This window comes from Coturnix japonica, chromosome 23, assembly GCF_054131305.1.
Source record: "Coturnix japonica strain WE chromosome 23, WE-NBRP24, whole genome shotgun sequence".
NCBI lineage: Eukaryota > Metazoa > Chordata > Aves > Galliformes > Phasianidae > Coturnix > Coturnix japonica.
The window spans coordinates 4,022,523-4,037,809 of NC_140685.1; the positions used below are offsets into that span (position 1 = coordinate 4,022,523).

The following is a 15,287-nucleotide window of genomic DNA, read 5'->3' on the forward strand; positions in this document are numbered from 1 at the left end:
AGTGATGTCCCAATGCACTTTAGTCATGCTGGTAAGGGTGTGGGAGCATTGATTTTCTGTATCCACTGTGCTGAGTGCCCAAGCTTCCAGCAAGGTGACCACATGTGATAACATCCTGATGTGGCAGGGTGAGGAGCAGCTCTGAGCCCACCTTTCCTCAGCTGACTGCACTGAGATGTGGCTGCTTCTATTCAGAGGTTAGGGGTTGTTCATTTGTAAGAAGCTGTGGGCGTTGTATGTGTGAAGTCAAAGCTTCAGTTTATGAATCTTTCCCCACTCTATTTATGTTACTTGGGGGAGGGTGCTACTTTCATTTAGTAAACAGCTGGTGTAGCTGGAAAATAACAGGCCAAGCTGTGGCACTCAGTGCTTTGGGTCTTTAACTCATCAGTTGAGTTAAATTGGGAAGATAGCTAAAAAGACCTTTGAAGATGCAGTGGATGTCCCCTCTCCCATTGGTGTATCTCTTACTTCTGCTTCTCCCGTTCTTCCCTGGCCAACATGGTAGGTACAGCATAGCTGCTCTTATATTTTACAAGACTCAGTATTTTCTTCTCCTTTCTTCCTTTCTTTCATCCTTCCCTTCTTTCCTTCTTTTCCTCCTTCCTTCTCTCCTTCTCTCATTGGTTTACCCTCTGGATAATTCACCATTAGCAGGTGGAACTTGGAAAAAAACGTTCAATTTCTGCAAATATAGTTTAAGTCTTGAACTTTTTTTTTCTTTTTTTTTTTTTAACTCTGATATTTTAGAGACAATGTTTGTCTGGCTGTGGCTGTTTGCCATTGACTACTGGGGTTATTATATCACGTAAATGGGATTCAGCTTAGAAGTGTTGATTTTAGGCTGATGGGGATGAGTTCCTGAGCTTTCTCTCCCAGGTTGTTAAATCAGAACACTCTGCACTTCTCTTGCCTTCTCAATTGCCCAGTTTCTCTTCTACTTTGAAAAGTAATTGCTGGTGACTCATGGATTGCTTTAATTCTCTAAACGTAGGATGCAGAATGTTCTCTCTGGGCAGATTGGATTAACTTAGTGTATCTAAATTCTGATGATGTTGTCTATCTGTGTTTGACTTCTGTGATTGTTCCCTCATTAAAGTGAGTTGTTTAAAGTATGTAGGGCACCTTAATCATCTTATAAACACTGAATAGTCATCTCTTTCTATACTGTTTTCTTATCAGATATGCAATATTCTCTATTTCATCTTTCTTTTCCTGTTTGGAATGTGGTTTCCTTTACATGTTTGCCGTTCGATCTCTCTTCCTCACAGTTCAGTCTGTAAGAACTTCTTGTACAGTTTCTTGTTTTTTTTCAGGTCATTAGAGAACTCAAATGGTCTTTTTACGTGTTTTTATACCTTTGTTTCTTAATATAGGCTGTAGTACTGTACCTTCTGCTGCTTTCTTCCTGAGAGGCTGCATTATTGTGTTTCCTGATTTCCTACTAAAGCTTATTTTTTCTTTGAAATACAAGGTTTTTCTTCTATTCTCTGCCGTTTTGTCATCCCTTTGAACACCAGATTTAGATCCTCAGTCAGCTCCGATCATTGAGATAAGTTCCATGAGCTTTGCATTTTAAGATCTAATAGTGGGAACCTTTAGGTCAGACTATATTTTTTTGCATGAGTGACAGAAGCCACTTTTGGGGGGTCAAAGTCTTTTAAGCTTTGGGAAGATGTTGAGTCATGCAGGTCAATAAGAGCAAAAGGCACTGTAGGGTTTGGGACAGGAAAATGACCATATATATGGAATATAAAGAATAAGGTTCAGGCTCACAGCTGTTCCGCTGACAACGTAGTTACGTTTGCAAATTAATATATATACACAAAGAAATCTGATGTTATAATTTCCATTGCATTTCTTATCTGTAGGTGAAGAAAATAAATTTACTGAATGGTCAACAGACATTATCAGTGTTTGGGAAGGAGACTCCATTAATGTAACTTGTTCGAAGAACAGTTCAGAAAATGAAGTGGGGACATACTTGAGGACTAGAACGCCGCGAACCAATATTGTATACGTTTCTGCCAAGAATACTTCAAATATACATCCGAATTTTGCTAATCGCACCAAGTATTCAAAGGAAGGAAGAAATCTCATAATCACTGTGCACAACGTACAGAAATCTGATTCAAATATCTACTACTGCAGCAGCTACATTAAAAAGAATGGCCGTCACTTTAGGCGAGATGGGAAGTCAGTCACTGTGGTTGTGAGAGGTATATTGGTTCCATTCTGTGTATTATGAATTAATAAATACAGAGGTTTATTTTAAATAATGGATTGGGAAAGAAGCGTAGAGTCTAACAGAGTGTCATGCAAAGAGGAAGCTGGTGCTAAGTGCTAGGCAGGGTTTGTTGAATGTCAGTGGATACAGGGATTCATGTTTTATCTCTTTTTAGAGGAAACTTCCCTGTTTATAATCATTTCTGGTTAGGAGAAGAATTCTTCTGTCTTCTTTTATTTTCTGCTCTTCTCTTTTCCTTTCTCCTCTTGTTTAATTTTTATGCTTATTAAAAGAGGGTTGAGATGTTCTTTAGAAGGTTATTCCCAGATATACCTACATTGCTGGTGAGACCGTTTAACCTAATCTAGTTCATTTATTGCAGGATCAGTAATGGGCATTTAAATCTAATTATCACATTCTTCCTTAGGCTTCTCTTTTCAGACTTCTTCACTGTGTTTTCTCAAGTGAATTCCATCTTGTTGGTTCTAAACTGTTTCTTCAAATTATGTTTTAAAATTATCTTTTATATCTTTTGATGCTGAACCTCTTCACTGAAATATTTGCAAGCTTTCCAGGGTTATCTTCGCACAAAAGTGATAAGTTGTCTTTATTCCCTCGTAGATCAAATATCATTGTCAATGATAACATCAGAAAGTATGGAGTACACTGAAAGCATGCAGAGATTTAGCCTTAAAAAAAAAACATTTTATCAAAATTTCCATGCTTTGTTTTTTTCTCTATTTGTTCCGTAGTGTGTTGTATGAGGCAGCCATTAATCTCTCTTTGTTTTTAGCTAAAACCAATGGGGTCATTGAACAATCACCACAGTCTGTCAGCACTCAACAAGGAGAGTCCATCAACATTACCTGTGTGTTGAAGAGCTCACACGAAGATGAAGAGATCATGTTGCTCAAGATTCACATGCAACTTGAAAATGTGTTGTGTGTTTCAAGTCAGAACACTTTGACTATTTCTCCCACTTTTGCTAATCGCTTGGAGTGTTCAAAGCAAGAGGAGAAACTGGTGATAACTCTCCATAACCTACAGGAAAGCGATACCGACATATATGTATGCGCTGCGGCGCTGAAAAATTCCTCTCTCACAGTCAGTGAAAGTGGTACCATGGTGCTGGTTAAAGGTACTGTTTGTTTAATCATAAATAACTATAGGCATGCTAGAAAACAAAAGGCAGAGTAAAAGCTTGCAGAACTTTAGTCAAATCAGGAAGAGCACTGCTCCATGGCTAGGCAAGGCTGGGGAGAGTGCTTGGACTCCTCTGCACTGTTGTATTCCAAGTCCTAAATAAGTGCTTCTACCTGCCATTGAACAACCAAAAGGGGATTTTAAAAGGGGAAACTGAATATAATCATGTATCTTAACAAAGAAAAAGGTCAAAATCAGACAATAATCTCTTCACTGTGTGAAAACTCTGTTTCAGAAAATGAATCGGTGCTTTTAGCATCAGTTCTATCACCTTAATGGGACTTAATGTCCTTTAGAAACCATTCACTATAGCAAGTCTATGCCAGGAAGTACAGAACAAGTCCTTAGATATTTACTTACAGCACCAAAGATAACAAAGATGTTCTCATACATCCTTATTATATACTAAGCAAAATGTAAGCATATTTTACAGAGCCAGGTTTTTGATCTTGCAGTTTTGAAGATGAAGATGAAAACAGCAGTATAACACTTGATTTTGATGTTTCTTGTGCAGTTTAAGCATTGGACTTCGATGGGATCTTTGGGCAATTAAACTAAGGTTTACACAGGTGCTATGAGTTGTGAAGGGTCTATTTGCAGCCTGCAGATAAAGACTGTGGTCTCATTCTCTGCTGCTGATCACGTCTGTGCAACAACTTGTTAACTTGACTTGGGGAAAAGGACAGCTGCTCATCAAGGCAGTGGGGTGAAGTTATTCAGATATGGGTAAATTTAGGTTCTAGAGAACTATAACCCTTCCCACTGGCACTATTCTACACGTTGTAAATAACACAGATCACAACAGCCTCTTTTGTCTGTACTGCTTTCATCCTCCCAAACTGGCTGTTGTGTAATTCTTACCTTCAGTGGTAGAGACCTCTGTACTGCTGTGACACTGCAGTAAAACATTTTCTGTTTCCATTGTGAGCGTGTGGTTCTGCTTCTGATGTGAGGTACAGAAGCCATCACCTCCGTGGAGTGCTCCTCACTTACCACTCGCAGTCATCACTTGCCTCTGGGAGGGAATCAGAGGGAATGACAGTGAGAAGAGTGACAGGGTGACAAATGTGGCTGTGTATTGTGCTGATCTTAGTTGATTTCCTGCTGACCAGGGCCACCCCTAGACATGAATAAGTTTTCCATGATAAAAGTAAAATTCTACTTCTCCTCACTTTTATGTATTACTACTAATGCAATTCCACATGCAGGTGGGAAGCAGACAGTATGCAGTACCAGTTCCTTGGCCATCTACATTCCTACCATTGTGGTAGCACTACTGTTATCTGCACTGATATGCTACATCTTGAGCCGTATTGATGTGAGTATGCTGTTACCATGCAAAACTGAATCCAGGTTGAGTGAATAGATGTGTTTTCAATTATACTCAAATGTATTGTGTGAAACAGCAATTGAGTCAAGCAAACAGGTTGATAAACCTAAGGTTTTATATTGTCTCCTCCTTGCCCTTGTTCAGTGTCTGCTTGCTGTAAGTTTTTGGAGGTAAATACTGCCTTATGCTTCTGTAGCATTTAGTAAGTTATGAGATGGTGTTTGCTTTTCAGCAGGGAAACTTGGGTAAGTTCTGTAGTCAGCAACACAGCCATGCATTTTATCTATTTCATCAAATGGGGCAATCCTTTATTCTGTTTTGCTTCTATTAATTTGTCATCAGTCATGACAAGAAACTTCACGAGGGAGTTTTTTACACTCCATAAACATTACTCAAAATTAACAGTAGGATTCACAGGTCAGACTCCTGTGCTGTACTTGCAGCTTCAGAACAGCTGAAAATAGCATTGTATCATTGTGGGGTAGTCAAGGCTGTGGGAGCTGCTTTCTTGTGGTATTGGTAACAAGCAAAAATATAATGATAAGCGTTATTTATATTGGGACTGCAATTGCATCCAAATCTTGAAGGAATCTTTACTGGTATTGCATAAGGCTGATAATGCAGAGTGAAACCATCAGGTCATAAGTTTCCACATAAAGATGTCATCATATTCCAAGAGAAATTTAGCAGTATATTTTTTCACAAGCAACCAGACAACTAGGAGGTAAGCTGGCTCCATTTCAAGCTCTCTTCTTAATGGTTTCTTGCTTTGTTTTGCAGATGAAGAATTTTTTCCAGAAAAAGAAAATAAATGTAGTGTACGAAGATATGTCCTTCAGTTCTAGAAGCAACACCTTAGTCAGAACTAACACTTACTCAAATAACAATTAAGCTGCTGTGAGCTGGGACCACGCGTGGATTGACTGTTCCTTTTCAGGTGTCTGAGAGCTGCCTTAGCAACTTGATGTAGTAGCTGAACCAGAAATGCTATTACCTACCTTCTTTAGCGGAAGGAAAAATCTGCCTTGTTTCCAAAGCTGTTTTTACTTATTTTGACCCCTCGTTAAATGCCTTTTACTTTTTTATGTATAGAAAAGATGGAGACACGTGTAAACTCCATATGTATTTGCAGCGTGGTGTGGAAAGCAGTATTTTTGGAGTGTACATTAGACTATAGGCAATATATGAGGTTGTTTCTTAGACTCAACTTTCTTATGGGGAAGTTGTAATGGTTTGAGAAGTCTGGTTCTGAACTTTAGTAAATGCTCAGGAAGACCACAACAAGTTTGATGAATAATATGCAATAGATTCACGTATGAATGGAGTACAGCTTTCTTAAATGTCGATGTGTGTCTGCTCAAGAGCTTTGGTAGCTAAAACTACTCAGAAGTTAAAGCGAATTCTGGAGAGAATTCAGAAACTTGGGAACAGAATACATTAGGAGCAAAGGGCTTGATATGTATAGGTTTAGCCCTTCAAAGGTCAGAATGGTCCAATAAAATTGCAGTCAAATGTAGCTATTAAATTAGTGATCTTGTTGGAGATATGGCACGGATGGAGACAGTCTTGACATTGTTGACACACGAAACTATTAGACTTAGCGCATGATGGCTTTGTAGGAAAGCAGAAATATGTGACATGTGGGTGTTGCCTCAAAATCAAGATGCCTTAAAAATGACACAGCAGTCTGTGTTTCTCCAGGCTGATGACTTTAAATGATACAATACAGGGTTAACTAAGCTGGGTAAAAACTAAGGACTGCATGCCAGCAGTCATGGCTGAGCCTGATCCAAAACTGTTCTAAGGGAGAATTTTTGCTAAACTCTCATCAGCCATACATTTTAGTTGGTAATAGCTTAGAATCCTTAGGATGAGCACAGGTCTCCACAGCTGAAGAAAGCTAACAGTTGTCCCCAGGAGTGCTGGGTTTTGCAGAGCTGGGTCAGTAGTGGAAAGAACAGTTTCCAATTTTGCATGCCCAAAAGAATATGAAATGGCCTGGTGAAGAGGCAGGATTAACAGGAATGGTTTGTGGCATCTATGGACAGGCTAGAACTAGAGTCTTTCTTTACTGATGTGTCTATTTTTTGAGGGACTAAGGTTGGCTTGACATCTATAAGTGTGCTTAGCTGGTTTTAAGCAGGCACACAAGATCTTCCATGACAACCCTGCTGCTTGGGAGAGGTCATTTCCTTTCCAAACATCACTTGTGAAATGCTGTGCACCAGATCCAAGGAGGAAATCTGTTCATCCAAATGTCTGGTGGGTCTGGATTTCCCTTGTAGCAGAGGAGTGTCCATTGGCTGCAGATCCTGCAATTGTCACATGGCTTCATGTGGATAAACTGATGCACCCAGGAGTTTTACACAGTTACTCGCTACTTTTTACATGTATCAAAGACTGGTTTATGTGTCTTGCAAATTAATGCTAGATACTTAATGGACTTTTTTTTGTGTAGATTATAATTTAAAATAGAGCGATACAAAGATTTTTTTTAAATTTTTTTTATTTTTTTTTATTTTTTGCTAATTTCACCTGCCAGCACTTCAAATAAAGCGTGATAACCATTTTCCTCTTTATTTGCAAAGTCTTCTTTGTTTGTTTGTTTGTTTTTTCTACTACGCTGCTCATCACTGAACTAAACACAGAAGAACACTTTGAAAGTTGTGTACTCACGCAGTCCTTTTGTGACAGATAAGACAAGGTTCCCAAAAGGCCAAAAGTGCCAAATGGTGTTGGGGAGGAATTGGCACAACCCTTGGGCAGCCCCTTGTCATGGTGGCCATCGGACTTGCTAGATCTTAGAGCAGGAGATGGCACCCTGCCACCGTGGGCTCTATTTCATGCTTGTCTTGTATCTTTTCCTGCCTTATTGCAGGAGCATTAAAGGAGATTTCAGAGAAAAACAGGCAAAGTTTGGGAATAAATCTGCTATTCCTGTTCCCACAGTAAGCAGCTGAGACAGGGGGCCATTTTGTGGTCCATTTCCTGAGCCAATGATGGCTGTGGATGGGGGTTGCACAGTGGCTGCCAGCACAATCTCAAGGTGGACACAGCTGTGGGGTCCTGTGGCAAGACCAGCACAGCCCTCATGGGGTCCCATGACTTCTTATGAGTTCTGGTGCCCTTCACCCCAGTGCCCAGGTCCCAGGCAACAGGCATCCCAGTGCAGAGCTGCACAGGGCCTCATGCCAGGGACTACTGGAGCCAGGATGGAAGGCCTGGACTCAGGGCTGGAACAAAGTAAACTCTAAAGAACGAGGGAGGCCTTGAAGCCACTTCTTCAGGAACAAGAAGAGCACCTTGGCATCCTCCTCTGCACACCCCAGAGCTGCATGAAGAGAATTGCTATGGCTGTCAGTCAGAAAGGAAAGGGCTCCTCTACTTTTGCCTCTGTCTCTGACAAGCTCACACATGAGAGTAGATGTTCTACAAATTAGGTACTTTATGCAGATTGCTAAGTCAAGGCCTGAACTAATGATTGAGCACCTGGTAAAGGGGCACAGCCAGCCCTGGGAGCACAGGTGAAAGCAATTCATCTGCAGGACTGGAAGGAGTGGAATCAGGTTCCAGTCCTTCCTAACATCATTTAAGAGCTGGTTGCCATGAGGGAAGGGTTTCTACTTGGAGGTTCCTTCTTCTGGAGTGCTTGTTGAATCCTGACCCCTGGGGTGGGTAAGTAGGTTTTTCTTTCTTTATCTAGATTGTGATTGTCATCCTTTTTTGGATAATTTAGGGCATTTTCTACAGGTACTAATCTAGGAACTAAAGTGCCCTATGGTCTGTCATGTGTTGTTGTAAGATCTGCTAGCTGATTTGAGTTGCTTCCTCCAGCTGAGAGTCACACCAGTGAAATGCCTAAAAATATTCAAAGGGTCTAGTCAGTGAGGCTGCCAATGTCATGTATTTGAAATAGGATCTAACAGGGCTTTGCTGGAGCCATTGTTAAGGTTATAGCAGAGGTTTTCCTCTAGAGCGTGCCTCCCTGGGAAGGATAACAGCACCTTAGTCTGTTGGGCTTTTGAACCCTTCTTTGCCTTGTGTGAATAAAAGACTTCAGACTTCAGTGGGGGGGGGGGGGGGGAGGGGGAATGTAGGGGTTTAGAAGAAAAGAGCAACATTTACAGAAAGGTGCTGTGTGGAGTTTCAAGATAAGCAAAGTGATATTTAACACTAGCTTTCAGTAGCAATGCTGCAGTGCAAACGTGACCGCAGTTGTGGGGAGGGGGGAAAAAGCTGTGAAAGGAAACATTGGAGGTGGTTTCTTCGGTTTTGTGTACATACAACTAAGCAGAGCTGACGGAAATGAGTGTGACACATAGCATGACATTTCTTTAGTTGTACCTATATGAAGAGGTAGAAAAACAAAGCACTCAAAATTAACCCAAGCCGTAGTGAATGAACTACTCAAAAAGACCTGCTGGGGAAATAAGCTCAGTAGAAGAGGATGAGGTTGAGTGTTTGGCTGTTGGAGAGCGTGCTGGGGATATGCAGCATTGACTTAGAGCTTCCCTGGAAGGCAAAAATGTTAATTTTTCATATCCAAGTTAGAAAACAATATTCTGTGGTTATCCTGTTTTCCTTATTGTTGTTCAGTGTTCTGCCTCTACACTGGAAAGGTATGTATTTATCAAGAAGAGGCAGCAAGTGTGTTGTAGTGCACTGAGACCTTCCAGTAGCTGCAAGGTTGAGAACTGTATCAGATTATTAGTGTGTTCCTCTGCCACATTTCTAGGGCTGAAGGACAGAAAATGCAACTGGAAGCAAACCAGTTCCAAGGGGCTGAGCAGAGAGCTGCAGGTCTAGCTTCAGTGTTTACCAAACAGGAATGGAGAAAGCAGAGGCAGCTGAGCAAAGTCAGGCAAAAATGGCAGGTGAGGTATGGGCTATTTCAGAAGTGGTTCAGGGAACTACATCAGTATGGAGTTGCCTGGTTTGAGCTCTCAGGAAGTAGGGAGCCCATCAAAAATAACCTCTGGCTATTCACAACACTGGAGAGAGCAGCCAGCATGCATGTATTACCACTTCTGGAGTTCATAAGTAAGATATAACCAAGGAAAGCATTTTAACCTTTTCACTAAAGCTTCTCTGACACATACATGCTTGAAATCAGATACCAAGAAAGAGCACAAGGAGGCTGTTAAGCAGAATGAGTGATCTGTGATGGGGAAAAGAGCTGAATGTCTGTGTCATAGAATCCTGTTCCCTGCTGGGAGCTGAGGGAGCACCTGCAACTTCCAGGCAACCACAAGGAAAATTAAAGGCCAGCACTGTGCTTTATTACTACTTTCTGTTAGGAAAGAAGCAGGATAACTTTTCAGACATACTGTTTCTCTACATGTAGTGTATTACAACTCTCAGACAAGCCTTGTGAGATGCCATGAAGACCAGTTTGTTCATCATGGTTTGTATCTGCATTATGTTATCTATGATCAGAGACATGATTGACAGCAAGTTTGTAGGCAGATGACCCTTAAAGTGTACAGTCATTTTCTTATGGTTTTGTTTTTGTTTTTTGTTCTGTTTTTTTTAAGGCTAGATGGTGAGATCTCATGATGTCCAAATGTCTGTGAAATAAATATATTAGTAACACCTCTATTGATATCTCTGCTACTCTAATTCATGTACAATAGTATGCTCGTAGTGCAAGCTCTTGTAGAAAGCCTCCTGGAAGTGGAAGCAGTTAGTGAACAAACTTTTAACAGCCTTTGGACTATAGCTCCTAGTATTTCCAAGGCTAAAATGAAAACCAGAGGCCTTACTTGAAGGGCGAGCTGTATGTTTCCTCCTTGCATGAGTGGTATTGTAAATTAAAGTGTTGCATGCAGAAATAGATAGGCTTTGCAGCTTAGACTTCTTCAGAATTAGGCAAGCCTGGTGGGATCCACACTTGAAAGCATCATTTTTTTATTATATATATATATATATTTTTTTTTTTTTTAAATCATTGTCTCTGTTGTCCTGGCTCTTGTTTGTTGGTGAATCTTTCCGTTATGATCGTGGCAAGTTAACAAGTTGTCTTTGTTTGTGTGGCTGGAGGCAGAGATGGGTGGATCTCCCAGCACTGTTATTCAGTGCCAAGCTCTGACACTTAGACCTGAGGGCACAACTTTGGAACAAAAAGAGAGGCACAACTGGTTGTAATTAATTATATTCAATACTAACTTGTTGTCTTCCGCTAGATTCTCTTAAACAACTGTAGTGCCTCAAGATAAAAGTTGTGGTCTTTGTGGTAAAAATACAGAAGTCTGTGTGCTGCAGAGATGCTTTAGGTGTTATATCTGTTGCTTATCACTGCTACTGGGTGGGCTGTCAGCAGTCTGGCTTGTAACCATCCAGACAGACTGATGATAATGTTCTAATAGGACATTGTGGTTCCTGTGTATTAGAAAGGTCTCCCATACTGCTGCTGCAGAGTGGAAAAACTGTCTCACTTCTCTGAAAAACTGTTGTCCTTACCTTCTTTGAACTGGGATTACATCAGGGCTGCTGCTGTCTACATTCTGCTCTGTGTTACAGTAACTATGGCTGTTAGGCTTGTTGGTGGAAACAGCCCCTTGGGGGGCCAAGGTGTTGCAGACCATCAATGTTCTCTGCTTCGAGCCTGCAGTGACCCATGGGGTTGTTGTGATCTAAATGCAGGGTCCAGCTCTTGGTCCTATGAATCTTTGTCCTATTGGCCTCAGCTCAGCAATCAGCCTGTCCAGATCCCACTGTAGGACCTTCCCACCCTCACGCAGATTGATACTTCCTCCCAGCTTGGTGTCATCTGCGAACTTACTGAGGGTACACTCAAGGGTAACCCCTGTCCAGGTTATCAATAATGATATTTAACAGGGCCAGTGTGATGTGGCAATCAAATGTTTCAGCTGAAGTTGGCGTCACTTTAAGTCCTTTACATGAAAAAGTCTGGATTTCTGGGTTGTTTGTCTACCTCCTACAACATGACTTAAGAGAGAGAACCTCCTGAACTTACACCATTCCTACTTGCCTGTGCAGTGGAGATTCTGACACGTGTCACTGGCATGTTGTGAGTGACTGAGCTCTGCTCCCTATGGATAGTGACAGGAAAATTTCTGTAACCAAGGCATTAACACAAGGCAACCTTTTTTGGTTGATCATGAAGGATACGATCTGAGGTTTTCTCTTCTGCTGTGATTTCTGTATCACAATTAGAGCCTTTGATATTAGAGCAGGGATTTTGCATATGCATATATCACTTATTACCTCTCTCTTTAGAGGCAGAGCCTTTCAGTGCACAGGCTGCAGCACTTTACGTGGGCATTTCTACACTATGTTTGTGTGTTTTTTCCTCTGCATGTTGCTGGATGGTTGTGGCAGCTTTAACTGCTTCCTGAGCTTGTGCACGCTGACCGCAGTTAGACCGCTGCTTAGCTGTCATTACGCTTAGGTCTGGCTTGTGTATTGTGGGCAAGGTATTGAAAGGTATCTCAGCACGGAGTTCATAGAAGTGCTTGAATGAGCATTGCTCAAAAACTGTTGCAACATAGTGACCTTTCACAAAGCATCTATGCATCTGCACAGATACTGAGCAAATCCATAGGCATCTGCCGTGCACTGAGCACCAGCACACCCCTGTTACACTGTTATCACTGCCTGAGGTTGCTTAAAACCAGGTATGCTAACAGCAAAGTAGATTCATCTGCATGACTAGAAAGTTCTGAGCTCCCAGTTTGACAGTGGAAAAAGTACAGAGAGGGAAACACCACAGCCTGGAGTACTGAAAATGAAGCTACTTTAGGGACAGAGGGTGAACATGAAATTACTGTTGTCTGTTCATTTTAAGCAGAGCTATTTTAGTAATTGCAAAGTGATAGCTGGGTGGGGAAAAATCATATCTGCCTGCCTGCTGGGTTCAAGGAGGTTCAATAGTTGTATTTGCAATACATTGTTCATATGGGGAAAAGAAGGATACTTTGCAGTACTGTGTACTTCAGGTATGAGCCTGTGACTCAGTCTGAAATGAAAAAGGTTTTCAAATGCTCAGTTTATTTAAAAGCTGTGCAATTACTTTTCAGAAGCACTCTCATACATGGTTCTGCTGTACATTCTGCCTGCTGGTCCTGGGCTTCTCCTTATCTGAGAGCGCACCAGGTTCTCTGAGCTGTGGTGTGATGGTCATGCTCTGCTGCTGCAAGGTGGCCCAGCTGCCTGAGCGTCTCAAGGATCATGCTATTATGCATTGAAACCATATGAAAGAAGTTCTTCAACCTGAATCATACGTAGGCTAATGTACAGATTACTTGTATCTGCTTGGGCAAGGTATTGCTGGCTCTGAAAAATCCTCTATTGGCTGAAGTCATTTTTCAATTTAAATTTTAAGCATGCTCAGCTATACGCCTTTAGATAAGTACTGCATTTTTCTTGGTGGTTTTAAAACTGTATAATGTAAATAATAGAACAAAACCAGAGGGCATTTATCTATAAGTTTTTTCTTAGCTTTTGGGAGCCTTTCCAGCAATCACATGCTAGAAGTGGTAAAAATAGCTGCTTTACTGTCTCCTTGTGGCAGAACTTGATCAGAGATGCCCATAAAGCTCTGCTGCCGTATCCCAGCAGTGGCTTGGTCTCAAGAAAGCAATTCATCTCTGTATACTAACCTGCCACATTGAGTGATATCCAGAACATGAGCTTGTGCAAGCATCTATATAGAGCTTTTTGGAGCTGAATGAATTGTGATGCATTGTCAATGCAAAGAGGCTCTGGAAAAGGAGGGGATTTTAGTAACCTTGAGATGTTTGGATTAAGCAGTAAGTGAAAGTGCTGCCATGCTCCAAGGAATGTTTTTTCATAGCAGTGATGAGTGGTAAATGCTGCTGCACTTATTTGTCTACAGCAAATTCAGCAGCCAGCACTGCTCTGAGCTTACATCACGTGTAACCTGGAAGTGGTCTCAAACTAAACCAGCAAGAGAAGAAGGTGACATTATCATCTTGTGTAGCTCTGTTATGGTCTAGATAAAACCTGGCACCGCATGTCTTTTATGACAGTTGTCTTCCCCTTCCTGATGTAACACTCTTTATTTCATTTACTGTACCAGTATCTGAATTAGCTCCTGAGGTCATTTCATCCTTTTCATTTATTCTGCGGAGCCTTGGATCAAAAAGGCAGGTAGATGCAGCACATTATAAAGTGTTCTGTGAAGGGTATCTTAGCAGCAAGTTGATATTTGTAAGAGTCAAAAGTTGTATCCTTCTTAGTTTTTCTCTGCTCACTTTTCTGTTACCCATTTCCGCTGTGACAGAAGAAGTGTCATCAAGAACCGCAACAATGGTGCTTAGATTTGCTACTTGGAAATGAAGCCAGAACTGCCTTGTGTGCTACCAAAAGCCCGGCCAGCCGGAGAGAAAGGGAAGGAGGGTTGTTATTGTGAGATCCCTTACAGCTGGAGGAAAAGGAAATACCAGAGGCTATTAGAAGGAAATCTGTACTTAATATTCTGTGGTCTCAAATGGTTTAACTGCTTTCACAGATAGGAAAAAAGCAAGGCAGTTTAAAAGATTTTAAATGAGGAATGCTATAGTAGCTGGCATTGCTATTTAACAGGAAAAGCCTTGTTCACTTATTGGTGTTTGATTGTGTAAGATTATACATGTTTTTATTGTATCAGTTCCCGTGTTTGCCTTGAAACATTGTTTGCTGCTCCTTGGCTTCTTAATTAATGAGGGAAGGAACCTTCTTATATGTAAAGAAAATGGATAAAGACATTGGAACATCACCAAAGGCGTTTTTCAAGGATGCTAAAGCAGTAGCAATAGGCTGGGGCCAGCAAGGAGGATTGTAAAGTGGATTTTAAAATGTAGGGCTAGAAAGGAATCGGAGGTGATTGGATTAATGTGTCTGCTATGGAAAATAATTGAAGGTACCTAAATCTAGTGTTTGCGTAACCTGTTCCTTCCAACTCAAGCTGCTGGCGTAATCCATACAGTCTGTTCTAGAGTTGAATTTTCTCTGTTGTTTGTCTGACCTGACTCTGTGCTGAAAATGTGATGTGGTTGGTTGTGACAGGCGGTGCAACTATTCTGAAGTATCTGTGGTAGGGTTTGGTGGTTTGGCAGAACAGGGCACCCTGCAGGTGCTGCTGCCTGAGAAGAGACAAACTTGCAACATAACTTGTGAGGAATTAGTAGGAATGTAGGATTTTAGAGATATGGAGATTTCATTTAACAAGGCAATGTAATTCCTGAAATAATGCAGTATCAAGTGTGGATAAGTGCATTGTGGGGGAGCTTGATAAGCAAACAGGGCTGGGGACAGACCCATTCAGCTATAGGGGATGTTACAGTGTGAGGGATGTGCTCCTATATGTGGACAGTGACAAACAGTGTTTAAATCTTTGGAGCTTTCCTGATGTACATACAGACGCATGTGGACATGAAGCTCTTCCCCTTCCATCCTGCACCCCTTCCTATCATCAGTGGAAGATTTTCATCTGCATGTTTTACATCATTCAGGCTCAGATCTATTTCAGTGGCTTTCCTGATGCCTACAGGATTTAGATACCAG

At 41.3% G+C, this 15,287-nt stretch overlaps 1 protein-coding gene across 2 annotated transcripts; it reads left to right on the plus strand.

The window, feature by feature from the left end:
- The first annotated feature begins 224 nt into the window (after window positions 1–224).
- CD7 (CD7 molecule) lies at window positions 225–7,339 on the plus strand. Of its 2 annotated transcripts, XM_085522473.1 has the most exons (5): window positions 225–504; window positions 1,872–2,219; window positions 3,021–3,365; window positions 4,639–4,748; window positions 5,541–7,339. In XM_085522473.1, exons 1-5 carry the CDS (start codon window positions 432–434, stop codon window positions 5,649–5,651), a joined length of 987 nt encoding a protein of 328 aa, XP_085378599.1. In that variant the 5' UTR covers window positions 225–431; the 3' UTR covers window positions 5,652–7,339. The 2 variants fall into 2 exon arrangements, with proteins under 2 accessions (XP_085378599.1, XP_085378600.1); XM_085522474.1 differs by lacking the exon at window positions 1,872–2,219 and having other exon boundaries at window positions 293–504.
- The last annotated feature ends 7,948 nt before the right edge of the window (window positions 7,340–15,287 follow it).